Source organism: Sceloporus undulatus, chromosome 1 (genome assembly GCF_019175285.1).
Source record: "Sceloporus undulatus isolate JIND9_A2432 ecotype Alabama chromosome 1, SceUnd_v1.1, whole genome shotgun sequence".
In the NCBI taxonomy this organism is placed as follows: domain Eukaryota; kingdom Metazoa; phylum Chordata; class Lepidosauria; order Squamata; family Phrynosomatidae; genus Sceloporus; species Sceloporus undulatus.
In genome coordinates, this window is record NC_056522.1 from 364,495,715 (window position 1) to 364,523,401 (window position 27,687).

The window sequence follows — 27,687 nt, forward strand, 5'->3', positions numbered from 1 at the left end:
ACTGTACTATATAATTGAAAAGTGCCACATTAGTGCAACACTCTAAAGCAAAGTGGCTTAAAATGAGGTTCACATGTACTATAGGAATAGGATATTTCAGTAATCTACTCCCCATCACCCATAATTCACTTTCTGGAGAAGGCAAGACAAGATTTCTTTTACTATTTGAAAAGACTGTGGAGTGGAACAGGTGTGGTTCCCTACCCCTACCTCTTAGACTGAAGGAGTGAGGGTCATTGCCACTTGTTAGCCAATTCTGGTTTCTTTCTGGGGTCACCTTTATCAACTTCTAGTCACCTGGATTCCCGACTCATGGTAGTGGTTAAACCAGACATGCCAAGTTAACATCAACCTGGATTGATGTTAAAATTAACATTTTCAAGTCTAAGAGTTTCATGATGTTTACATGGGAATAAACTGACACTTTTGGTACTTTTTAAAGGCTATTTATTATACAGATGCATCAGTTTATATATACATATACAATGCATGGGCACTTCATCTTTGTTACATTCAATAACATTACATGTAAGGCATCAGTCCAGTCCACTATATATCCATCAAGAAGTTATACATTCTCCACACAGAGATACAGTATGGGTGACACCTTTTTTCTTTCCTAAAGGCAACACTTACTGGTCCTTTCAACCCCTACAATGTGAAGTTCAGCAGTATGACCAGAGTCTCCAGGTTCAGGTAGGATGGTGTGTTATGGTTTGATATCTGTTGCCAATCTAGACACATATTCCCTATGATTATCCTATTTTTCCTTGTATAATGGGGGTTCTTCATGGATATATTCTTCAGCTATCAGATTTGCAAATTAAACCTGTATTTACCATCTAATAACCAATCAAAAACAAAGCAAAGCACATTAAATGCAAAATGTTTAGATAAGGAGAATCATGTGCCTTGACAGAGTTCTTTCACCACTTGAGGGAGTGCCTCTGCACCTCTGTTTGAATTGCATTAGGCATCATCTTAGCAGGTTCCCTCCTTTCAGAGAATATTTCTTAATTAAAATATTTCTACCCCAGTCTGTATTAGACATCTTGCAATAGTATACAATAACTGAAAACAACTTCTACAAAGAATTTAAAAATAATTTAAACAATTAAAAACCATTCCGCTGAAACAAAATACTGTATACAGTTTAACGAGCATGATCACTTGATCCTTAAAGACTTGTGTTCACAGCCACTTTTTTCTTAACTTGGTGCTGAAATTACAGCAACATTGGTTTTCAGTTTGGTCTCTGTGGAGAATGCATTCCACAATCAGACTGCTGCAGCCGGTGCTCTTTTCTGCATCTCCATTTTGTCTGTGTTGCATACATATAGTAGATGATTAACCTTTTAACTACCATGGCTTCAGCCTGTGGAATATTTGAAATTTGTAGTTTGGTGAGGATGTCAGACACGACTTGACAACCTTGTCAAAGGGGAAACCTTTAGTTTTTTGAGGATGAGAGCCCACATAGTTTGAGTGGCATTGGACTATGACTTTGGAGACCTAGGGTTCAAGTCTCCACTTGGCCATGGAAACCCACTGGGTGACCTTGAACAAGTCACACATTCTCAGCCTCAGGGGAAGACAATGTCAAACCCCTCTGAATAAATCTTACCAAGAAAACCCTATGCGAGATTCTCCTTAGGGTCTCTGTAAATTAGCACAACAGCAGCAAATTTGGTGAGATACCGAGAATTCGGTGCTAGAGAGCTTTAGTGTTGTTGTCTAGGGAGTGTACTGGAGCTCTCTGGCAGAAAATTCTAAGTCCCTCACCAAACTGGAAATCCTAGGACTCTATAAGATTGAGCCATTACAGTTAAAGAGGTCTTCAATGATTGTCAGCATATCAGGTACAAGCACTCTTATTGTACTTCTCCCAACAAGTTTAGAGAAGAAGGCCTCTTGGGACACAAGTTCTCTTAGAACAGGCTGTATCTTTTCTGTGACCCTACTATCAGTGATGGATTTTATAAATGTGTGAATACATGCTATTTTTTCCCCTCTAAATCACTTGCCTGTTTCTTAATCACTGGTACTATTTTTAATAGCGTGGTCTTAGCCTGTTAGTGAATGAAACATTTCTGTCTTAAATTTTTTGTTCTCCTTTATGAAGGGAATTCTCTGCAAAGCAGTTGTCACAATGGGTTGTACAGTGTGATTATTCTTCCTCCCTTTCCTAGAATGGTTTTGGTCGAGAAGGAGAGTGTGAACTCTGTCGTTGTCAGTGATACGCCTGAGAATTCATTTCAACAGCTCTTGGTCGCTGCTTCCGTATCAGTAAATGCAACAGGTGACTATTGCACTCTTAACAGGATTGCTTGTGTCTGCATTGTGTAATTCTGTTTACCATAGCATCTGCTGTTTGTGAGCCTGCTGCATTTTAGAAATATATTTATATATATATTTGATGACAACAGGATCCACAATGTTGCTGAGGGAGACATCTCTGATGCCTCATATCCCAGGTCTTCCAGCACTGCTTGGTATGCTTTTTGCTCCAGTTATAGATCTCAGGTAAGTGCTCACTTTCTAAACAGTTGCAATCAATTTTAAGAAATGTCTGTATGTTGCTTTCTTTATCATCTCCCCGCAAAATATGTATGGGGTCAGTGTCTTATATTATCAGATGTTTTAAGCTTATTGTTGCATGTTGTGGCATCTCTTAGAATGTCTGACCATCTCTTTAGGACTGATGAAAACCAAACAAGATATATCGGTGCCATTTGTGGTTTAGGATGGAATCATACACTGAGAACACCTATCTTCCAAGACCATGACATTGAGCTTGCGTTTGATGTAGAGATTGGTGCAGATGACATAACTCAGGTAAAACAGGCATGACTACTTCAAATTTTAAAGTAGCAAATGATTGGAGTACTTCATACTATTAACATACAGCCTTTGGATTTCTTAGGCCTCATTCCCACTGACAGGATGACTCACTCCGTGATTTGTCTCTGTCCTGGGTTTGAAAACGATTCTTAAAAAAACCCAGTCCCCATTATCAAAGGAGATCTTTTCCATACCCCAGTCCAAGTGATTTAATTTGCCCTGATTGTCGTCCCAACTGGCAGCGCTGCTTCAGCATCCCCTGTCAATCACTATGTAAGCAGCTGCCCAGCTTGGAGGTTTGGGGGGGGGGGGGGTGTTGGAGGCTGAGAGAGTGTGATGCTCAAGAGAGATGCAGATGCTGAAGGGTCAGAGGGTCAGAGCGGTGCGAGGGGGAAGAAGAAGAAGAAGGCAGGAGGAGGAAGGAGGAAGGGTCAGAAGCAAGAGGGGGATGAAGGCTCTGGCCGGGGTGAGGAAAAGGTGGGGGCTTGGGTCCTGACTGAGGAAGAGGAGGAGGAAGAAGGAGGCAGCAGCAGGAGGATGGACCCAGGGAGGGCACCGGCATCCAGGGAGCCTGGGAGAGGGAGGGCACCAGGACCCAGGGGGGCTTGTAGGAAGGAGGACAGGGCAACAAAAATATTATTACAAACTACAATTAATGCATCCCTTAGTGAGGGAATATTTCCATCGAAATTAAAGCAGGCAGTTGTCAGACCGCTTTAAAAAAAAACCCTCCCTAGATCCCCTTGTGAGGAATAACTACAGACTGATCTCCCTTTTACCATTCTTAGGTACAGTGATCGAGAGGGCAGTTGCCTTCCAGTTCCAGGTTATCTTGGATAAAACCGATTATCTAGACCCATTTCAAACCGGCTTCAGGGCGGGATATGGAGTTGAGACAGCCATGGTCGCCTTGGTCGATGATCTCCATCTGGGCATCGACAGGGGAAGTGTGACCCTGCTGGTGCTCTTGGACATCTCAGCAGCCTTCAGTACAGTATCATTGACCAAGGTATCCTTCTGGAATGCCTGAGGGAGTTAGGTATTGGAGGCACTGTTTTGCAGTGGTTCAGGTCCTACCTCTCAGGCAGAGCCCAGATGGTGTCATTTGGGGACAGTTATTCGTCCAAGAGGGAGCTCATATTGGGTGTCCCTCAAGGCGCAAGTGTCTCCAATGCTATTCAACATTTACATGAAGCCGCTGGGAGAGATCATCCAGAGTCATGGGGTGCGGTGTTATCAGTACGCTGATGACACCCAAATCTATTTCTCTATGTCTCCGACTGTTGCAGTGACTAGGGATGGCATCTCTCCTCTAGATGCCTGCCTTGGATTGGTAATGGGCTGGATGAGGGAAAACAAACTCAAACTGAATCCAGAGAAAACGGAGGTACTTGCGATAGGTACTCTAAGTCCAGGCACGGAGATTTGTCAGCCAGTCCTGGATGGGGTCACACTTTCTCATATAAATGCGACTACCAGGAGTGCTTGGTATCAGCTTCAGTTGATACGCCAACTGCGTCCCTACCTGGACCGAAAGGATGTAATCTCTCGTTTAGATTTCTGTAATGTGCTCTATTTGGGGCTACTCTTGTATCAAGTTCGGAAGCTTCAGTAGGTTAAAAATGCAGCAGCCAGATTGGTCACCGGTACATCGAGGTTTGACCATATAACACCAGTACTAAAATCTCTTCACTGGTTGCCAATTAGCTTCTGGGAACAATACAAGGCATTGGTCATCACCTTTAAAGCCCTACATGGCTTAGGCCTGGGTTACTTGCAGGAATGTCTCTCCCTACATAATCCACCCCGCAATCTCAGAACATCAGGGAAGTATTTACTGGAACATCATAGTACTAGGTTAATGACAACTTCCCACAGGGCGTTTATTATGGAATGGCCTACCGGAAGAGATCCATTGCATTACTACTTTAGAGGCCTTTAAGAAGACACTCAAAATGGATCTCTTCAGATTCTATATAAAAGCTGATGACAATATCCCACTCTTGACTGTGATCACTGACTACTGCTAAACTGATTTTAGAAAACTAATAGGAATGGGTAAATTCCATATTAGTGTGTTATTGATTGTATTAGTATTCCGTATTATTTGTATTACCTTGTATTATTTTATTGTTGTAATCCCGCCTCGATCTTTGGAGAGGCAGGAAATAGAAATAAACTCTATTATTATTATTATTATTATTATTATTATTATTATTATTATTATTATCTTTTCTTTTTTTATAAATACAATTAAGCGCTTAAGCGACAGAGTGGTTTAGCGCCCTTGCAAGTAGTTGCTAAACCATTCTGTTGCTTAAGACCTTAGTTTTATTTTATTTTTAAAAGGAACCGAAAGTCACACCAACAAATGACAAGACAGCACTGGGGGGCGTGGGGGGGCATAGGGTAGGTATGGGGGTATTACAAATGGGGAGGGATGATAAACACCCCCCTGCCATTAGTCCCTTGCTTGCAGAATGTTGCGATTCCAGTCTGTAGTTCCCACTTGCTGAACACTCTTTGGAATCGCATTTTTTCAAAAGAACCACTTTTTGGCCGGTGTCTGGAAAAAATGGTTCTTTTGCCTTTGCCTCGCTTCATCATGACAGATTTGATCAAATCGCGACAGGAACCCGTTTCAAATGGGAACTAGGGCCATTTTATTCGCTAAGCGATTCGATTCTTTTGATAGTGGGAATAAAACCTTAGAAGTGAATCAGCCTTCAGCAGAATTAGGAAAGTTCCTTATTTCTGTGCAGTGAGAACTTTTCTTGTATATCAGAACCTACATAACTTGGAGAAAAAAAGAAAAAGAGAAAACCATGGCCAGAACCCTCTTGTTAGGTCCAACTAGAGTGGCCCATTGACTCAGTGGGATTTACTTATTTGAGGATTCACCATTCAACAATTTATTCATTGTGTTGTAATTGGGACTAACCAATAACATTCAGGTCAATAATTATTTCATCTTTGGATCATTTTTTTTAAATCTGGAGTTTGGACCTTTGTTGTTGTTTTTTGTGTGCCTTCAAGTCATTTCCCACTTACGGCAACCTTAAAGCTATGAGGTTTTCTTGGCAAAATTTTTCATGGCGGTTAGCCTTTGCCTTCCTTTGAGGCTGAGGGAGTGTGACTTGCCCAGGGTCTTTGCAAAAAGAAGCCCCTGAAGTTATGAAAGAATTAAATTTGTATGGTTCTCTGGCTAGTTTAGATTAAATTTTCACAAATCAGAAGCACAATGTAAAGGTTTTTCAAAACAGATCAAGAATTTACTTTCAGTCTAGTCCTTATGGAGATAATTAGTAGTAGTCCTATGGTGTAAATGTGTTTTAACCCACTCATCCCTAGGGATATTGTTTTTCTTTTTAACAATAGGGTAGCTTTTATTTATTATATTGTACTGTTACAATAGGCCCTTGGTACCTGCTGGGGTTTGGTTCCAGTCAGGACTCCCTGTGGATATGATAAACTGTGGATGCTCAAGTACAATGGGCTAGTAACATGGTGTTCTTTATATAAAATAGCAAAATCAAGGCTTGCTTTTTAGGGGGAGATATATATATATATATTCAGGCTGTGGATGGTTGAATTCATGGATATGAAGGGCCAACAATACTTTACACTAAAGAGAAACTGTCTTCTTTCAAGAGCCTCAAAATTGTCTTTTGCTGCTTGTGACGTTCTGCTTTACTTCTTCAGGTTTTTTTTCCAAACTGAATTTTTGATTATTTGCAAAGAAAAAAAATTAAAGGGTATATAAGTTCATGATTTAATAAATGAATTCTCAGATGCAATTTAAAAGTGTTTCATGCTGAATCAGGTTAGTCATTTTGTTAAAGCCAGACACTTTGTGCATTCATTTTTTAATAAAAGCAGCTGCAAGCGGTGTAAAAAAAACCCCTCCTCCTTCTTTTTCACAGATAAATATTCTAAGGCGTGCTATTAATAAATTAGTCAGTGATGGTCCAAATGGCCTGTTGCATTTTGGTCAAGAGAGAATTTCCCAGTTACAGCAAGCTGCACGCCAAAAACTTTTAAGGTAAACTATTTCTTATTTTTCACTCTCTTTTTTAAAATGTTGTCATTGTAATTAAGTCTGTCTGTGTGTCATTTGACAGTTTGGCCATTCCCTTCTTTTGTGTTATGATAAAAAAAACCTGTTGCCAAATCTTCTATAAGCCTGTGCAGGTGTTAAATTTGAAAAGGTGGATAAACACATGAATAATGCTGTGACTGCATACATACACTGTCCAATCCTCTCAGTTTCCAACTTTACTACACAGTACGATGTGAAGGTCTGTATTCATGTGAAGAGTTCTTGTTGTTATCTGCTGTTCCCCTTCGCCATCAAATCAGCTTTGAATTATGGCTACCCTGTGAAGATGAGAGCTCCAAGAAGCTCTGTTCAGATTTGCATCTTCCTAAATTGAGTTAAATTCATCTGTAAGGTGGTCTTGCTTTCATACTAATGTTATCAGCTTTAATAAATATTATTCTACTCCTATCTAAACAAAACTAGTAGAACATTTTTGCATGTTTTACTGTTCAACATGGCCAAGTGGGGACCTGAGAAGGCTAGGACAAGTGAGCATGACCAGTGCCTTTGGGATCCCATGATCCTATTCCAAATGTATGCACTGTATCTACGTCAGTCCCAATAGAGTTTATGTTTGCATAGATTTGAATAAGCCAGAGTTTCCTCAATAACAGGACTGAGTCAAAATTTTCCCACTCAGTTTGTGATCATGTCAGTAGAAGGTGACATTACAGCACTTGTGGGCAAGGAGGAGGCAACTTGCACTGACATTTTATCCTCTGTTCAGCGGGTGACTTCCATGCTGTTTTCCCCACCATACCCTGTAACGTCATTGCACAGACTTCTAGGGGGAAAAGAAAAAGAAAAAAAAGAAGAAGAAGCTGCTGGCTAGAGGTATGCTGGTGAATATCCCCCTCCCTTGCTTCAAAATTCACAGGCATTCCTGTAGATATGAAAAAAGGATTCTCTTGGCATCTTTCAACTGTGTGTGTGTGCGTGCACACATATGTGTGTGCACACCTTCAAGCCCCCTGTTAAATTATGTCGACCCCATGAATTTCACATGGTTGTCTTAGGCAAGGAGATGTTTTTGCCAGTTGCTTCCTCTGAAATAAAGCACCTGGTGTTCTTTGGCCATCTCCCATGCAAGTACTAACCCGAGTTGACCCTGCTTAGCTTGCAAGATAAGACAGGATCTGCTGCCTTTAGAGTATTTATGCCAGCTCCTCTGTCTGGTCATTCTTATTTGACCAGAAGATTTTCCTAGTGCCCATTACTTTACCTTCAGAACTCAATCATTTTATAAGTTGACTTCAATGTTTATCTCAGTGGGTCCTTGGTATCTGCTGATGTTTAGTTCTAGGACACACACAACCCCAACCGATGGATACCAATTGCTGTGGATACTCCAATCTCATTAAATACAGTGGTAAAATCAATGTTTGCTTTTTGGAATTTACATATATTTTAAAATAATCTCAAACCATGGGTGGTTGAATCCGTGGATAAGGAATCTGTGGATAAAGAGGGTTGACTATACTTGCTTTGATCCTGGACAGATAAAAGAAGGCCAAATCTCTATCTCTCTCTCTATCTGTATCTCTCTTTCTTTTGAAACACACACACATACACACACACAGAGAGAGACTAATGGCAGTCCTAAGAGAGCCTAAATACATCATTATGTATTCAGGGCATTTCATGCATCTGCAATTTTAAGTTAATTGTATTTACCATATGTCATCACTGTTTAAGAGGAAGTTCTGTATTTGAAAAACATGTCTAGACAGAATGAATTAAAATATATCGCTGCTGTACTTGCAGAGCTCAAAAAGACAGGAGTTGGCAGGCAAGGAGTCTGTGGTAATCGAGTTGTCACGTACGACAAAAGGTTCTAAAAATAGCTAGCATTAAATCTATAGATGAGTACAGCAGCATGCGTGCATATGCAACCCAAGCAATGCAAATGTTAACACTGGGAGACGAACTTTCATGATGATGTTTAAAAGCTTGTCTTGTCAAATTGTTCGTAATAAATTATTTCAGTCATACTGGAATCATTGAGTGGCATGGTAGAAGTATCCTCATCTCATTAGCCATGGTGTTAATGATGGTGGAGGAATGGTATTGGCTACACATGGGGTAGCAGGAAGTGGGGCTTGTGGAATGAAGGCAAGGATAGGTAGCTGTAGAAGCTAGGGGGCCTATATTTGGACCCACAGGAAACCTTGGCAGGCTGCAGACCCCCACCCCACTGCACCCCTTGCAACACCCTCAAGGGGGTGTGGGAACCATTTTCACCAATGGTATTCAAATCTTTTACCCTTCGGATTTCCTTTGCATCTATGTACAAATGTTGCGCCACTCAACTTAGTATATGAATAAAAATATTTTGTTTATTTGGTGTGGGTATTACCATTCACATACTCATGTATATTATTATTTTTAACATTTTGTAAGGAAATAATATCATTTGAATTAGAACAGTTTTATTTAAATAAATGCAATATTTGACTCAACACGTGTATGTTTTACACATTAAAAAGTGTGGAAGGAGGAGGAGGGATCAGGGTCTCTAAAGTCTCACGCTCCCCTTGAGCAACTCTCGCTTTCCTCCCCCAATGTCCCACCCCACTGTTTGAAAACCATTGATTTTCACCATGTTTTAGCCCCCTTTGGCCTATTTTAGATACAAGAGAAGCCTTTTTCAAACCACAGAAAGTGAGCAGAAAAGCACTCCCCTGTGCCTAATTGGCCTGGGAAGTGGTGAATGGTGAAAGTACCCCCATGCACTCTAAAGGGCATTGAGAGGGGTATTTGTTGGACTCCTAGGTACCAGTAAAATGGCCTTGGGGGCTGCATGTGGCCTGGGTGTCCACTCCTCATTTAAGGCCACATCACTTCCCCATAAAGAACAGCAGATTTCTCTGTAAGTGACATTATTATTATTATTATTATTATTATTATTATTATTATTATTATTATTATTATTATTTTATTATTATTATCCTTTATTTATAAAGCGCTGTCAATTTACACTGTACATAGAAACTTTTAGTTAGACAGTTCCCTGCCCGCAGGCTTACAATCTAAAAATACATGACACAAAAGGAGAAGGGAGAGGTGGTGGGGAAGGGGATCAGGTCCAGCAGTTCTTCTCTACCTCTGAGGCCTGGACTGAGGCAGATGGAAATGGAGGAAGGGCTTACGTTCTTAATGGATGGTCAAAAGGAGAAGGGAATGACAGTCGGGAAGGGGGAAAAGTCCAGCTCATCTGCTTTCTCACATAGGCCTCTCTCCCCCTCAAGGTGGTGGTCAGAAGGAGGGCTCTTTGTCTTTCCAGGCGAGGCCTGTAGTTGCTGGATATAAATATAAATATTTACATTATTTATACCCTGCTCTTCAGCCCTAAAGGCTCTCAGAGCAGCTTACAATTATTATTATTTTTAATTAGGTGGTTCCCTGCCCTTAGACTTACAATCTTCCCTTCTTTAAAGTAAGGTTGGCAAATGGAAGCTCTTGACACTGTAGTAAGCCTGCAATGTAGGTTCATCCCACTCTATGCATTGGGTACCACTGCTACATTCCTGCTTGCATATTAAGACCCCAATAAAAGTTTAGGGAAGTTTCTCTGCCCTCTATAATAGCAAAGTTCTTCCTTTAGTCCATGGGGGAGAAACATGTGGCCCTCGAAATGTTTTTTTGGCCTGCATAGCTTATTAGCTCTAGCCAGCATTGACAATTTTCTTACTCATTGAACAAATAATAATAATAATAATAATAATAATAATAATCTTCCCATGAATCGAGATGGAGAACATATGTTAACAAACAAACGGTGTCAGTTAAAAAGACAGCAGTTAAACACAATCCATTTAAAAGGACATAAGTTGTACACATATTAAAACAATCTACATTTCAAATTCATCATTTAAAATCCACAATATAAAAAACATTGGATAGCTGTTCCACATCTGACATCTCAAACCACTGTGCAAATAGATTAAAACTGGCAAATGCACAATATTCCATTGATAAATGTGTGATGGTTGTACATTAGTGAGAAGATGCTTGTTTGAAGAGAGAGGTTTTTGGTAGATACTAAAGAGAAAGAAGGCTAGACTCAATCACAGTTGGAAGGGCATTCCACAGGATTGGAACCAGCACACTAAAAGCCCTAGTGGATTCCAAGCAGATTTCAGCCACCTATGGAACTGCTAGAATACCTTCTCAGAAGACCTAGATGACTGAGTGGGCTAATAGAGAGTGTCCCCAGCTATCAGGAGTCATTAAAGAGATTTGTGCACTACCACCAGAATCCTGAGTGTAGGCCAGTGACCCAGATAGGGAACCCTGGAAGACCCTTCCACAAAGGGGTCATTGACATCAAACAGTGGCAAGGAATGATTGGAATGGCAGTCTAGCAACATCTGGAATAGTTTTTTGTGGATTTTTCAGGCTATGTGGCTATATTCTAGAAGAATTTATTCCTGATGTTTTGCCAGCATCTGTGGCTGGCATCTTCAGAGAATGCTGGCACGGAAGTGAGTGGGGTATATACATACTATGTGACTCTAGGTTGGGACTTGCATGCCAGCATTGTCTGAAGATGCCAGCCACAGATGCCGGCGAAATGTCAGGAATAAACTCTTCTAGAACACGGCCACATAGCCCCAAAAAACCACAAAAAACTATGGATGCTGGCCATGAAAGCCTTCAACTTCAACATCTGGAATGCTGCAACTTCTCAACTAAGCTCTCATTTTCCCTTTGAATTCCTGGTCACTGGAGCAGGACTAAAGACTCAAATGCATGTAGCTGCTTCTGTTTCAAAGAGAACCAGAGTGATCTGGAGATTGGAGTACTTTTTCCATGGGATTGTTTGGGGTGCTCATTTAGCTGCATGAGGTGAGAAGTTGAGTGAAGTTTCATCAGGTGATCATTATTAGGTGCTTGGCACATAGAGGCAGGGAGTGCTGGCTGGCCCGGCCACACATATCTGGAGAATGTCTGAATACAACAAGTTTGAGCTGAGTTATTATTTAGAATATTTATACCCCACTCTTCAGCCACAAAGGCTCTCTGTCATGCCTCCAGAGCATCTTTGATGCTCTTGAGACATATATTTAGATAAGATTATATTAGGTTTTCTATGTATTAGTTTAGAAGGGGAAATAGGGATCTACAGCTTTAAGAAAGGCAAGGATTGTGGGAAATCCCAGGGTCTCTTACTGTCTCCCTCTAGTTATTTTCAGTATGTAGTAAGATTTCAGCCAAGTCAGACCTGGAGAGAGTATTTTCCTTTGACAAAAAGATAAGTCCACAAAGGAAAAAAGATAAGTCCACAAAGGAAGAAAGATAGTCCTCAGAAGAAGAAAGATAGAATCCACCAAGAAGAGAGCAAGGTATTTAGGAAGGACTATTGAAAAAAAGGAGATAAGTTTCATGTTTTTGTGTTATATCCAGTAAAGCTTTTAAAAACTTAAGAAATTTGTGGACAAGTCTTTTGTTCTGGCTGTGTTCCCGAGAGCCAGAGTCCTTACTACACCCAAAGTCCATAGCATCGCTCTTGGGACAAAACACTCTCAGAGCAGTTTGCAGATTGTTAACTGGACAGTTCTCTTCCCGCAGCCTTACAGTTTAAAAAGACATGACACAAAAGGAGAAGGGAAAGGCAGTGGGGAAGGGGATTGGCAGATGCTGCTGGTTCTTCTCTCCTTCCAAGGCCAGGGTGGTGGTGGTTAAGATGGAGGGAGGGTTTTTCATCTGCCTTTGGGGCGAAGCATGGTGGAGCTGTGCCTGCCTCTCCTCTCTCTCTGAGGCTAGGATGGTAGCAGTTAAGATGGAGGGAGGGCCTTAGATAAATTAGATAAGAACTTAAAAGTGTGCCTGTTCTGGACAACTCCACAATTCAGGGATTTGTAGTACCCAGACTTTTCCAAGCTCTGGGTTGGATGATATTATCTACAGTGGAAGGAATGGGTGCCCTTTGGATAGATTAAAATGCTTTGTATCATGATGTAGGAATAGGAGGAAAGTTACATTCCTCACCCCTGCTGGACCCTAAAGCACAGGAAATTGCTGTCTTCTGAAACTGCTTTGCAGAGAATGTCTGTATGGGTTTATCTTTTCCAATTGTGAAGTATAAGTCTTTTAGCTACCGTAAAAACATATAGGATCCAATCATATTGACCATCACTTAAATTCCATGGCACAGGGATATAATTTAAAAGTACATATGTGTCAAAAATATCAAAGAGACTTCTAATGCAAAATCCCTCCTCCTCCATTATAAGGGATATGTAAATTGGGCTCCTAGCTGCTAAACTGATCAGTATATGCTCACAGGAATATTTCAGAGATTAGGATTTTGTATCAGTGCAGACATTTCTTCTGCATAATATCTGGCCTTATGAGGAAGACCACATTACAGAAGATTTTTTTCTTTATAAAGGAAGCCACAGCTCTGAACAGACCTCAACAGAACTGTTGATGGCCAAGGATCTTGGAGACACTGGGATAGCTGTGTTGACCATGCAGCAAAATACAAGAAAATTCACAAAAGAGCAATAGCTTTGTTGGTCAACCAAAATGTACAAAATATATCATGCAAGCTTTTGAAGCCCCACTGGCTTCTTCATCAAACAAAAATATGTTTTAAAAATCATATACGAGAAGGAAAGTGACAGTGTTAGAGTCACAAGCCTACATTCTGTATCAGATATTTCTGTTGTAGTTCATTTGTTCTGGAGGGATCTCAGTGCAGACAGAGGTCACTCCCCTACTCGGACATGTGAGGTCTAGGGAAAAGCCAGGTAATAAAATTTCAACTCCATTAGCATGAGGTAGGGAGAATGTGACTTGTGCCCAAGGTCACCGCTGATCAGGAATTGAAATCATGGTCTCCAGAGTTATATTCCAACACTCAAACCATTAGAGCATACTGGTTCTCAATCTACAGAGAATTCAGAAATTATAATGAATTTTCAATATAAAAGAAGTGTCTGTCTTGATAACATGGATTTTCATTGCTCACAGTAAATCTTGTCTTTCTCCAGCTTGATCTGTAAATCAAAGCCTCGCAATGTGATTACTCCTAAGTGGTATGATAATCCCTATGAATGGAATCAGGTAAGATTTGATACCCTCCCCAACCTCTGACCATTTAGATTTTATTAGAATATAACCAAATGAAAAAATGGCTGGCAAAATTACTAGAGCCTTCAAAACAGCTTGCAGATGTAATGCACGACTGATGAGCTAGATGTGGCTTTTCATAATTGTGTAGTTTTGGAATATTCTGAATATGGCTGCGTTCAAGTGTAACAGTGCAGTGTAACTGCATCTGGAGGGGCCCACAGTTGTCCACTCTTTCCTGTTCAAAATAAAAAGGCAGGCTTTGGGGATAGGGTTATATACTGTTCTCAAATTTAGTCATTTGACACTAAAATTTCTTTCCCCTCATTAGCAGAAATCAAACCTTGTCATTGACCAGTCTGACCCACGGGATGCAAGAGAAAAGGACACCTTTCTGTACCAGTTGCATAAGCTGGTTTTACTGAATGCCTAAGGATCTTACGCTAAGCACACCTTGCCAAAAGTCATATCTAGTCATGACTAATCAATTTTGTTTTGCAAATAAGCATTTGTAAGATTTAAATTGTGCCAAGAAGCAACATATATCTGCAAGTACCATATAAAAATGAAGTTCTCTGTTTAATTATTTTATGTTTTCCTAACTGACTACTTGTAGCCTTTTTTTAAAAGTATGTGCCTTATTTGAATTCTGAACAATTTATATCCAGTCCACATGTTAGCCATTTGGTACTGCAGGGGTGGAGAACCTTTGGCTCTGCAGATGTTATGGACTTCAGCTTTCCTTTACCATTAACTATGCTGGCTGGAGGGGGATGTCTTAGTACTAGGAGTCCAAAAATACCTGGAGGTACAAAGCTCCCTGGCTAATGCATGAGTGCTGTTGACCACATTGATGCAACACTCAGCTCTTCTCCTTTTGACATGTAAAAGTGCCTGGCAAGCATCTGAAGGAGCAAGATAGCTGCAACTTTGGAGACTATCATATTTGGAATTCTGGAATCCCCCTTCATTTAGCTGGGAGATTTTGGGAGTTGTAGTCCAAAAAGTAACTGTTCTGGGATAGTGGATTGATGCCAGTCAAGGAGGACTGTCTTTTTCATGGATGTAACCCTCCAGGTGGAGGGAGCGAACAATCTAAAAGGATTCCTTTTTTTCTTTTATGGGTTTAAGGAGATATATAAATGGCTGTGGTTAATGTTCTCAAGTTGGCTAACTTTGATAATGTGGCTTAGTGTGAACCAGTGCTTCAAAGAACCCAAGTGAGATAAATAAAACTGGGAAATTACTTCAGTTTAACTTTTTAGTTAACTTTCAGAGCAGCCAACTAGGAAAACAGTATTTGCTTTTGGATTAGATGCACTAGACATTTAAGTGTTCAGGTTGATGTTTGCCTTCTGTTATTAGCTGTATGCTAAATTTGTAGTTTGAAAAAAAAATTGTAGTTGGGAAAAAATAAAGCATTTGAATGTAATATACTGTGGGTTTGTGCCTTTTTTAAAAAAAGAATTGTGTGTGTGTGTGTGTGTGTGTGTGTGCTTTTTCCTACCTGCAGTTAATGTTTATGTTGTCCCAGTGGAAACTATTGGACGATGTATTGTTTAACTGCAAAATATACTGATTACTATATATACTCGTGTATAAGTCTAGAATTTTTAATCAAAAAAACCTGAGTCGATTTATCCATAGGTCAGTGTAAATACTGTATTTTAATTCTTGTAAATAAAGGAACCACCAGTAATACAGCGATGGTCCAACAGCATGTCCCCAGCCACAGGAATGATGGACTGAGACTTGCAGCTGCACATCTCAGCATACATCTGTGAAACCAGGAAAAAAGAATCTAAGAAAATATCTGTAACTCACTCAGTCCATCCCTTCCTGTTCTGCTGTGCTGTTGTTTTTCTGTGTTTTCAAGCCATTTCCAACTTGGGGCTATCCTAATGTGAACCTATCATGTTGTTGTTGTTGTTGTTTGGCAAGTTTCTTCAGAGGGGATTTGCTATTGCCAGCCTTTGGGGTTGAGAGTGTGTGACTTGCCTAAGGTCACCCAGTGGGTTTCAAGGCCGAGTGGAGATTCAAACCCTGTTCTCCAGAATCATAGTCCAGTGCTTTCTATACCTTAAAATAGTAGTTTTTCTATTTCCGACTGGTTAAATACATCCTATTTCTTGGTTTTTTTCCCTGTTCTGTAAAGTTGCCTGCTGCTATTCCCCCCCCCCTTTTCTAAATATAATGATAATGATTTTCAAGACATCTGGTGGGTTTTGGATTTTCATCCTACCTCTCAGCATTGACGACAACTGTTTGAATCCAAATCTCATAGTTGGCTACCTTTACAACAAGGGATTCATAGACTCATCAAGCTGGAAGAGACCCCAAGGGCCATCCAGTCCAACCTCCTTTCATGCAAGAAGACAATCAAAGCACTCTCAACAGTTGGCCATCCAGCCTCTGTTTAAAGACTCCTAAAGAAGGAGACTCCACCACTCTCCAAGGGAGTGTGTTCCACTGTTGAACAGCTCTCACTGTCAGGAAGTTCCTCCGGATGTTTAGGTAAAATCTCTTCTCCTGTAGTTTGCACCCACTGCTCTGGGTCCAGCTCCGGAAGCTGGAGTAAACAAGCTTGCTCCATCCTCAATATGGCAGCCCTTCAAATACTTAAACAGGGTTATCATTATATCACCTCTTAACCTTCTTTTCTCCAGGCTGAACATACCCAGCTTCCTAAGTCTCTCCTCATAAGGCATGAGACATAGGGATTATTGAGAGGGAAAATGGAAGTTCCACTTTATTTCTGGGAATCTGCTGCCACCCAGTGGATTCTGTGGATTTAGTTTGTCTCTGAACTTTATTTGTACCCAAATAAAGCTATCTTTGAGCCAGCATGATGTAGTTTTTTTGAGCATTGGTTTATGATTCTAGAGAGCAGGGTTCGAATCCTGGCTCAGCCATGTAAACCCCTGGGTGACCTCAGGCAAGTCACACGCTCTTAGCCTCATGATAAGTTTGCCTTTGAGTTACTAGAAGTCAGAAATGAATTGAAGGCCCAAACAACAACAACCAATACCTGGGAGAGACATCACAAGGTAGTCATTTGAATGTTGGACTAGGAATGTTTGACTTTGAACCCCCAGACAATCTTTTGGGGTGATCTTGGACTAGTCATACAGAAAAAGGCAATGGCAAACCTCTGAATATATGTTGCCAAGAAAACCCTATGGTAAGGTTGAGTTGAAGGCACTTAACAACAAATAGGTTCACAACCTGAATTGTTTCAAACATGGTAGGGCCCTGAACTGCAGTAGCAAAGAGAATTGGAAAGGGAGTGTTACTCCTTGATGGTGTGGATTTATAAAATTGCATACAGCCACACCTTTTTGAAGTTATTTTTGATAGAAAGAGGCAAAAGCGATACCGTAGAGAAGTAATCATCTTAGGGCTCATTCACACTAGCATTTTGCGCTGGGGAGATCTATGGCGATTTGGATAAATGCAATACCAAATCTGACTGAATCTGACTTGAATTGAAGCTCCCACTAGGTTTAACCCAATCAAATCTCTCTGGCTCAATTTAACCCTCTCAAAGTTCACATTGACCAAAGTACCGATTCAAAATGGATCCTCCGTACCGATCGCATTCGATCATGTTCAGGTTTTTTTGTTGTTCTGTCAATCAAACAATGTCCATCTACGTCATTCCACTTCTGTTGTCGTTGAGGTCACTTTGGATCCACTATCACCATTTGTGATGCCTACTCCACATGGTCTTCCAGCCCCATCATGGATTCTTTGTTTCAGGTCCTTTTCCATGCCATCTGGACACACTTTAAAGATAAAAAACATGCCCCCAAAACCACCTGTTCCCTGCTTGGGTGCATCTGACAACACATCAGTTATGGAACACAAACAATCAGAAAAGGGAAACAGCTGAATTATATGTTAGCGGGGTTATAAAGAATGTTTAACAGAAAACTCAGCCATGCAAACTCAAAGGTTTGCAAATTCTGTAAAAAAAACCAAAACTAAACAGTAGTTTAAAGGTTCCAATTGTGGGAAATTTGAAATCTCTGTCAACAACTAGCGCTAGCACAAAAAATGGTGCTTGCCATTCACTCTGTGATGGGTTGGGCATGTTCTGCCTGTCTGTCCACCCTATGCCCATTAATCCCCTCCCTTCAGGATGCCCCGAATGGGAATTGGGAGCAAGTTCCTATTATAAGCACCTAAATAAAACCCAGGTTTTTTTAAAAGAGACGGGGGAAACCTGGTATCGGAAAACCTGTGCTAAAGGGATTTGACATAATCCCTAATCAGGTTGGAAAAACCTGATTCAAGTGTGAATGACCCATGTTTAAACTGGTTTGTAAACTGATTCAAGTGTGAAGTACCCACTTTTAAACTGGTTTGCAACCCAGGTTATACCATCATGTGAACGACCCTTTACATATTTTCTTTAAAATATGAAGACCCAGATTTTGAATAATTATTTCTGGCATATAGCTTGAGTAAATGGGAAAGTATGATGCAACATTTATTTTACTTCATTTAAAACTATTTAAGAAAAGTACTGGTGTCTATGGTGATTTAAAGACCTTGCGTCTAGCTAGGCTATAGAAATAATCTGGTTTGACACCCCTTTAACTGCCATGGTTCAGTGCTATGGAATTCTGGGAATAGTAGTTTGGTAAGACATTTAGCTTTTTCTGTCCTAGAGCTCTGGTGCCACAACAAACTACCATTCCCATAATTCCATAGTATTGAGCCCTGGCAGTTAAGAGAGCGTCCAACCAGATTATTTCTGCATTGCGGATGCAGCTCTTGTTCGGAAGTCTTTAAAAAGAGGTTCGATGCCCATCTTTTGAGAATCCTTTAGCTGCATCTGTAACAGCTAAAGTGTAGAGAGTGTATAGCTGCATGGTGGTGGTGGGGGGTAAGACTAGATAGCTCTTCTAACCCCTTCCAACTCTAAAATTTTATGTCAGAGAAGAGAATAGTTTTCAGTATTTTGTATTTCTGCAAAGAAAAGCCAAAAAATGTTGAAGCATATCATAAATGGATAGCTAGAAAATGGAATTTCTTTTAAAATTGCTGAGAAATTTTTCAGGCTTTCTCTCTTGGGGTTTAATGGTTCAGCCTTGTGGCAGCCCAAAAGAGTTTGTGAGCAGGGTTCAAAACCCACTGCTGAAATAATCCAGGTTGACACTACTTTAACTCCCCTGGCTCAGTGCTAGGGAATCCTGGGAATTGCAGTTTGCTGTGGCGCCAGAGTGCTCTGACAGAGACAGCTAAATGCCTCACAAAACTACAGTTCCCAGAATTTCCTAGCATTGAGCCAGGGCAGTTAGAGCGGTATCAAACTGGATTATTTCTGCAGCGTGTTTGGGCACCAGGTCTCTTGGCAGTCTTTTGCAATGACACTGGCAAGTTTGAGAAGGAGGTCACACAGCAGCACAAGCATGAATGTCAGATGGAAGATGCCACATGTGTTGGATAAAAATAGAAAGTCCATGGAGATGAGAGGATCAAAGCTTGAGGAAGATAAGCAGCACTGAATGCGGTGGCTCTGGGCAGACAGAGAGCATGGCAGCTGCAGGAGAGACACCTCCTGCCCCACGGCTGCAGCGGCTGAGAAGCTCTTCCCTGAGCCATGAGAGCCTGTGGGGCTCCCCAGAAGTCTGGCCTGCCAGGGAGGAAGCCAGAGCTCGCGTGCTGGTGCTCAACACTGGGGGCACCATTGGCATGGCAGGCAGTGAATGTGATGGAGGTAAGTGGGAGAGAAGTGGGCAGTGGGTTTAAATTATAGAACAGGAGTGAGGACTCTTGTGCCAAATCCATCCTCTTCCTCATGATACTTTTGTTTGGATGTTTTCCAGCTTTTGTGTACTGTACATACTCATGATGTAGAGAGATCTTGTAGCACCTTTGGGACTAACTGAAAGAAGGAAGTTGGCAGCATGAGCTTTCATAGACTTAAGTGTACAGTGGACCCTTGTTATCCGCTGGGGTTTGGTTCCAAGATCCCCCGTGTATAACAAAATCTGTGGGTGCTCAAGTCCCATTAAATATAATGACATAACAAAATGGTGTTTTGAGCATTGGACTACGACTCTGCAGGTCAGGGTTTTATTCCCCCATTCAGCCATGGAAACTCACTGGGTGAGAGTCACACATTCTCAGCCCCAGAGCCTCCCAGGTTCACCTCAGGGATGCCATAAGTTGGAAATGACTTGAAGGCATACCACAACAACTTATCTTGTGAGTGGGCAAAGGGCAGGCTTCATGTCCCCCCCCCCCCGACCCATTTTTATGGTACCCGAAGCTCTCACCAGTTTTCCAACAACCCCCATGCCCCTATTTTAAAGGCTAGCATGATTTTCAGGCAGTTTTTAAGCCTAAGCTCTGCAGAAAGCCCTCTAAATGCTTGAAAGCACACACAAAAAAACATTCACACCACACTTACAGCATCCCAGAACCTCATATTACCACCAAATACTTCTGTTTTTCTCTGCAGTCCTCTCAAAAAAGGTGAAAGGAAAGAGTATAATTGGCAAGAAAAGTTCTCAGTGTTTTACGTATTAACAAAAACAAGACAGGAAGATCCCTGTTGTTGTCTGCCTCCCAGTCATTTTCGACTTATGGCAAACTTAAGGCAAAGGGTTTTCTTGGCAAGTTTCTTCGGAGGAGTTTAGTCATTGCCATCCTCTGAGGCTGAGAGTGTATGATTTGTCCAAGGTCATCTAGTGGGTTTTTTAATCCTTGAGTGCAGAATTGAACCCTAATAATCATAGTCCAACATTCGCCATGGGCTTATAACGTAAAAAGACATGAGACAAAAGGAAAATGGGAGTGGGAGAGAAAAGGAAAATAACAGCAATAATCCAATAGCAATAGCATTTCTATACCGCTTATCAGTGCACTTAAGCACTCCCTAAGTGGTTTGCAACTGTAAGACACCAACAATCTGGGTACTCATTTTAGTGACCTCGGAAGGATGCAAGTCTGAGTCGAGCTTGAGCCCTTTCGCTGGTATTGAACTCGCAACCTTGTGGTTTGTGAGTGAGTGGCTGCATTACAGGCATTTAACTCTGCACCACCAAGGGAGTTGCAGGGAATCCTTTGTCTTGTTAGTTTATAGCCCTGTCCAGAGAGGTCAAAATGTGCACCAGTGTTCTCATTCCCAATGTTATACCAGGCCTTCACCCTCGTATTTTCAGACACTATGTTCTATTGAAAGTTAACAGTTTGTTTTCAACCAATTCCTTTTGTGTGTTCCTCTCTCTCTAGGGCTTGCTCCTCAGGCTAATAAGTTAGTGGAGGCCTTGAAAAAAATGCCAATGCTACACGATGCGGAATATGCCAAGGCCACAAAATTTTATGATTCCTGTGCCCTTCCAGAAAGCACTTTGGTGCTTCCGTAAGTACATGCGGATATTCTTCTTCCTAGGCCTGCTAGATGTTGGAGCGGAGCTGCAAGCATACAGTGAGAGGGGTTCTTGGTTTCTCTTTTGGATTTTTCTTTGCCTGAAGACTTGCCAGGGTCTCTGAGAAGATGGTACAAGGTGGTTTTATTCAAGCTTGTTTTTGTTATGTATGTTATGTGCCTTCCAGTTGTCTGCCGACTTATGGAGACCTCATGAATTTCATAGGGTTTTCTTATGCAAGGAATCCTCAGAGGTGGTTTTGCCATTTTCTTCCTCTACAGCACCTGGTATTCATTTGTAGGCTCTGTTCCAAGTAATAACCAGGACCGACCCTGCTTACCTTCCAAGATCAGACAAAAACTGGTGCCTTTTGGCAGGGCTAGCTTTTGCTAGATAATTTGGGGTAGATATCTATCCCGAGATGGTGAAATGGCATGTGTTTCATAAATCCAGTTATATAAAAACTTCATAGTATATGTGTAAGTTTCTGGTGTGTACAGCAGAGGTGGCTGGTGGTGGAAGACATATGACCAGCAAACTTTCTCCTCCTCCACCAGCCACCTCTGCTGTACACACCAGAAACTTCCACATATACTATGAATTTTTTATATAACTGGATTTATGAAATACACATCATTTTCACCATCTCAGGATAGATACCTATCCAAAATTATCTATGACTAGGAAAAGCTAGCCCTGGTGTTGGTGTGTATGGCGGATATTTTCACCACCTTTTTAGGCCCAAGAGAAAACCTTTTTACAACATGACATGATTGGGAAGTCACTTGTTGTTTACTTCTTATTTTTTAAAAATGTATCTCTCATGCCTGAAATGGCCCAAGGGACCTAAAAACATGGCACAATGCTCCCTGGCCCATTAGAGGACATTTTAGAGCAATTTCTTTTTAACCCAGGAGGTCTTGGAGGTCATTTGTAGCCCATGGGCCACACTGTGTCCACCTTAGCAACCCTTTGGCCAGAATTGTAGTGCTCTTCTGTCTGTCCAGTTGGTTATCTTCGGCATAGCACTAGCATTATTGCATTGTCTTCAAGGCCTATGGACCTCTTGGAGGAGGGTCTAGTATTTCATGGATGAAGCTCTTACTGCTGGAGCTCAGGGGCTGAATGGAATGTCAACTGAGTTCCAGTGCTCAATTGAGTTACAAGTCAGGGGGCTGCCAATGCCGGGGTGGGGTCATGTGTCTTTAGCTTAGGAGGTCTCTGGTCTTTCAGGCTCAGAGGTCTCCAAGACCTCAGGTTGATGGTACTCTAGTTCCTCTAGTGGTGTTGGGGTCTGGTTTCTCCTCCGTTCCTCAGACTCTGTGTCCTTGGGGCATAATAACATTTCCAGGCCTGCCAGGTTCAGAGCTCATTGGTGAACCTTACGTGATCCTGAGGTGGAATCTCAATAAGGTTGGTTTGTATAAGGGCCACGAAATTGCATTTATGTATGTTCAACTTCCTTTTCTGAAATTTTTGTCTTATTCAGACTCTCTAAAAGAAAGAAAAGGGTGATCTACAGCATCGTAGAGTATTCACCACTACTTGATTCTTGTAACATGACAACAGATGACTGGGCTAAGATCGCCAAAGATCTTGAGGTATTAGACTACATGACTAGGTTTCTTATACTTACATCTTAAAATATGGTACTGTATTGTATATACTCATGTATAAGTCTAGAAATTGGAATTGGACTTTTGGATATGTGAAATCTCCTTTCTGAAGCAGCATGACATTTCAAAAAGATGCTTGGCATTTTATATTTATCAGGGGTTTGTTTCATTAAATACTATCTTCCATATTTTTTTCTTTAGATGGTTTTTATATTGTCGTTTAATTACATTTTCATGTCATTGGCTCAAAATTTTCTTTTTGTTGTTGTAAACAGCTTTGAAATACTGAGAAATGTGATGTACCAATTAATACATATTTTGGGGTTGAGCCAAGGCATTCAAGCCTAGCAAGTTCTTTAGGACTCTGCTATTAGTTCCAGTTGAATAGAGTGTCACCATTTTGAACATCACTCTCTTCTGCCTGCTACGCAACCCTGGCTTGCCGTTTCTGTGCTGTTCAATAATGTGTTGTGTTTTTGTTGTTGTTGTTACATGCTGTTGTTGTTACAGAGTTTAAATCAACTCTGGGCATGTGGAAACCCTATCCTAAGGTTTTCTGGGCAAGATCTGGTCATTGTCTTTCTCTAAAGCTGAGAGAGTGTGACTTGCCCAAGACCATGGGTTTCCATGGCTGAATGAGAATTTGAAACCTGGTCTCTTGAAGTCCTAATCCAATTCTCAAGGCATTTTGCTTTGCCAGTAACCTACATGTGACAGGGATAGGGTTTGCCAATTGTGATATCAGCTCATGTACAACCTGTAGGACTGTCTTATGTATCCAACATGCAGGGGAAACCATTATACTTAGCAATCTTTCTGTCTGATCCCATCTTTGGGAATTATTTACATGAATAGGTTTTTTTTTGGGGGGGGGTTGGGATATGTGGCCATGTTCTAGAAGTGTTTATTCCTGACATTTCGCCAGCATCTGTGGCTGGCATCTTCAGAGAATGAAGATCTCTTCTAGAACATGGCCACATAGCCCGAAAAACCCACAAGAACTATGGATGCTGGCCATGAAAGCCTTCGACTTCACATATTTACATGAATGTTTTTGATTTCCTTAGACCTATTATGAACAATATGATGGCTTTGTGATCCTTCACGGAACAGACACAATGGCTTATACGGCTGCTGCTTTATCCTTCATGTGTGAGAACCTGGGTAAAACCATTGTTCTAACAGGAGCTCAGGTAAATGGATGTAGCTTGTGATTGTGGGAAGCCTTTCATTGTGACACTGCTCACCTAGCAGAATGTGGGCTCCTTTGATTTTTATCTCTGTGTTTCAATGTTCTCAAAATGTCTGCTAGATTAATGGTACATACAAGAGATATGTAAGACTTCTCAAAATGCAGTTGGTAGGCTTTATTAAAACTACTCTTAGGAGTGCTTATTATCAGTGTCAGCTGATATGCCAACTGCGCTCCTTTCTAGAGCTGAAGGGCTTAAAGATGGCAGTGCATGCCCTGGTAACTTCAAGGCTGGATTTCTGCAACATGCTACCTCTCTACCAAGTTCAGAAACCTCATTTAGTTCTCAGGAGTTTTAAAAGAGCACTAAAGAGCAATCTCTTGTTGCAGATTATTTTTAAATTGTGGGTGTTTAAATTATGAATGGATTGTTTTAATATGTAATAATAATAATAATAATAATAATAATAATAATAATAATAATAATTTATATTCCGCTTAATCACTTGGAATCCAAGCAGATTACAACAATAAAAGGGGATACAGTTAAAATTCTAAAACCCCTATCCCTCCCCTCCACCCAGTATAAAAACATAGTAATACTAAAAAGAGACTAAACCAGACAGATATTAAAACAGTAGTATAAAATCACAGTTAAAATCAATGGAAGATTTGTAAAAAAGAAATGTATAGTGAGGACCAGATAGGATGGAAAAAGGGATGGAGAAAAGGGGAGAGAAGTGGAGGGGTGGAGGCAGGAAAATAGAGGTGGACCTAGTCTGGAAAGGCCTGCCAGAAGAGATCCGTCTTAATAGCCTTCTTAAAGGTTTCCAAGGTGATGGATCTCATCTAGCAGGTCATTCCAGAGTCTAGGAGCAACTGCCGAAAAGGAGCGCTGGGTCACTGCTAAAAGTCTAGTCCTCTTTGGTTGAAGCAGATTGTTCCCAGCAGAACAAAGAGTGCGGGAAGGATGATATGGGAGAAGGCGTTCCCGCAAGAAGTCAGGACCCAAGCCATGTAGGGCTTTAAAGGGTAAAACGAACACTTTGTATCTTGCCCGGAAACTAACAGGCAGCCAGTGAAGGGATTTTAAAACTGGTGCAATGTGGGCAAATCTAGATGTGCCAATAACCAGCCTGGCTGCCATATTCTGTATCGGTTGAAGTTTCCGAACTTGACACAGAGGTAGCCCCACGTAGAGCGCATTACAAAAGTCGAGCCGAGAGGTTACCAGTGCATGTACTACTGTTTCAAGGTCTTCCCGCTCCAGGAAGGGTTGCAGTTGGCGTATCAGCCAAAGCTGAAAGCAAGTGCTCCTGACCATCGCATCCACCTGAGCCGTCAGATGGAGAGACGAGTCTAGGAGCAGCCCCAAACTGCTGACAGAGTCCTTCAGGGGAAGTGTGACCCCATCCAGAACTGGTTGACGTAACTCCATTCCCGGATTGGGAGTCCCTATTACTAGTACCTCCTTCTTATCTGGATTCAACTTGAGTTTGTTTTCCCTCATCCAGTCCATTACTGCCCCAAGACAGGCATTCAGAGGAGAGATGCCTTCCTTAGTCACGACATCAGTCTGAGACATAGAAAAATATATTTGGGTGTCATCAGCATACTGATAACACCCCACCCCATGTCTCCAGATGATCTCACCCAGCGGCTTCATGTAAATGTTGATCAGCATTGGGGACAGAATTGCGCCTTGAGGGATGCCCGACCTGAACTCCCTCTTGGCAGAATAACTGTCCTCAAGCAACACCATCTGGAATCTACCCAAGAGGTAGGACCGGAACCACTGCAAAGCAGAGCCTCCGATTCCCAGCTCTCTCATGCGTTCCAGAAGGATACCATGGTTGATGGTATCGAAGGCTGCTAAGAGGTCCAAGAGCACCAGCAGCGTCACACTTCCCCTGTCGGTGCCTAGATGGAGATTGTTATTTCAACTGATTATGTATTTTTAATCGATGTTAGCTGATGTTACATGACTATCTGTTGCTATATTTTAATCTGTTGTTTCCCATCTTCCCAGATGACCTGAGTGTGCGGGGCGGACTATATGGGGAGAGGCAGTCCTCCAAGTACCCTGGGCCCAAGCCATTTAGGGCTTTATAGGTTATAACCAACACCTTGTATTGTGCCCGGAAGCGAACAGGCAGCCAATGGAGATCATACAAAATTGGTGTTATATGGTCGGCCCTGGAGCGTCCAGTGACCAGCCTAGCTGCCATATTCTGGACTAGCTGAAGCTTCCGGGTTTGGTACAAGGGTTGCCCCATGTAGAGCACATTACAGAAGTCCAACCGAGAGGTTACCAGAGCATGTACTACTGTTTCAAGGTCCTCCCAGCATAGGTAGGGTCGCAGCTGGTGTATCAGCCAAAGCTGGTAACAGGTGCTTCTGACCATCACATCCACCTGAGAAGTCAGCTGGAGCGACAAGTCCAAAAGCACCCCCAAACTGCAAACTGAGTCCTTCAGGGGGAGTGTGACCCCATTCAGGACAGGACAAATTTCACCACCTGGACCGGCCGAGCCTATCACTAGTACTTCCGTTTTCTCTGGATTCAAGCTGAGTTTGTTTTTCCTCATCCATCACTAAGGCATCAAATGTGGGGGCTTATACTTGTCCTCCTGCCACCAGTGGCACCACCTTTTCATGGTGGTGGGATTGTGTGCTCCTGTGAAGCAAGAGGCTGTGCTGATAGAAGCACTGTTGCTGGTAGGGTCTCCCATGTCAGACATGCTTTTTGCCAAGGAGACAGACTAGATGTGCAAAATAGCTGCTAAGCAGCAGCAGTAGTAAAGAGTGACAGTGGTGAATGATCTCCTAGAGACTATGGAAGTGGCACTAGTTAACACTTGTTAGTACTGTGCATAAACCTCTTTTTGATTGCCTTTTATCATGAAAACCTTACAATGAGACAATCCAAAATGAATGAAGAGATAGTGCCAGAAGATGAAATTCCCAGGTCCAATAGTACTCAGTGAGCTACTGGGACAGGTCAGAGGACAACTACGAGTAGTGCTGTAGCTAATGATGCAACTGGACTCAACCTGAAACAACAACATTCAGCTATTGATGTAAACAGAAAGTCCAAAGTTGAATGACACCTATTATAGGAACGTGGAAAGTAAGAAGCATGAATCAGGGGAAGCTAAACACAGTGAAACAAGAAATGGAACATGCAAACATTCCAGTACTTGGGGTGAGTTGGCGTTGGTACCATTCTACTGACTTCGACTCCACCCAGAATTGCTTCTGACTCCATGATGTTAGTACAGGTTACATGATGTGTAACCTGTACTCAGGACAAGTGGCCACTGTTAGGACAAAATATGGAGAAACAAAATGATTTCCCATTGGCAAGAGGGTCAGGCAAGGCTGCATTTTATCACCCTATCTCTTTAACATGTAATGCTGAATGTATTCATGTGTAAAGAAGGATTAGACTCAGAGGAATGTTTGTGAAAACTGGAGGAA

The 27,687-nt window shown here is 41.6% G+C and overlaps 2 protein-coding genes across 7 annotated transcripts in view; both read left to right on the forward strand.

The window, feature by feature from the left end:
• The window catches only part of TDRD9 (tudor domain containing 9), a 154,007-nt gene extending 138,558 nt beyond the window's left edge, over positions 1–15,449 (forward strand). For 3 of the 4 annotated variants that reach the window (XM_042447002.1, XM_042447004.1, XM_042447005.1), the window contains exons 30-36: positions 626–696; positions 2,190–2,299; positions 2,427–2,523; positions 2,697–2,835; positions 6,765–6,883; positions 13,939–14,011; positions 14,349–15,449. In XM_042447002.1, the coding sequence (XP_042302936.1) occupies positions 626–696; positions 2,190–2,299; positions 2,427–2,523; positions 2,697–2,835; positions 6,765–6,883; positions 13,939–14,011; positions 14,349–14,450 (711 nt within the window). In that variant the 3' untranslated portion in view covers positions 14,451–15,449. The remainder of the gene's footprint in view (positions 1–625; positions 697–2,189; positions 2,300–2,426; positions 2,524–2,696; positions 2,836–6,764; positions 6,884–13,938; positions 14,012–14,348) is intronic. The other variant, XM_042447003.1, reaches the window with a different exon arrangement.
• A 4,058-nt stretch (positions 15,450–19,507) lies between these two features.
• Positions 19,508–27,687, forward strand: part of LOC121936741 (60 kDa lysophospholipase-like) — a 35,541-nt gene continuing 27,361 nt past the window's right edge. For all 3 annotated transcript variants that reach the window (XM_042479286.1, XM_042479293.1, XM_042479301.1), the window contains exons 1-4: positions 19,508–19,742; positions 21,263–21,392; positions 22,889–23,000; positions 24,083–24,208. In XM_042479286.1, coding sequence (XP_042335220.1) covers positions 19,559–19,742; positions 21,263–21,392; positions 22,889–23,000; positions 24,083–24,208 — 552 coding nt within the window. In that variant the 5' untranslated portion in view covers positions 19,508–19,558. The remainder of the gene's footprint in view (positions 19,743–21,262; positions 21,393–22,888; positions 23,001–24,082; positions 24,209–27,687) is intronic.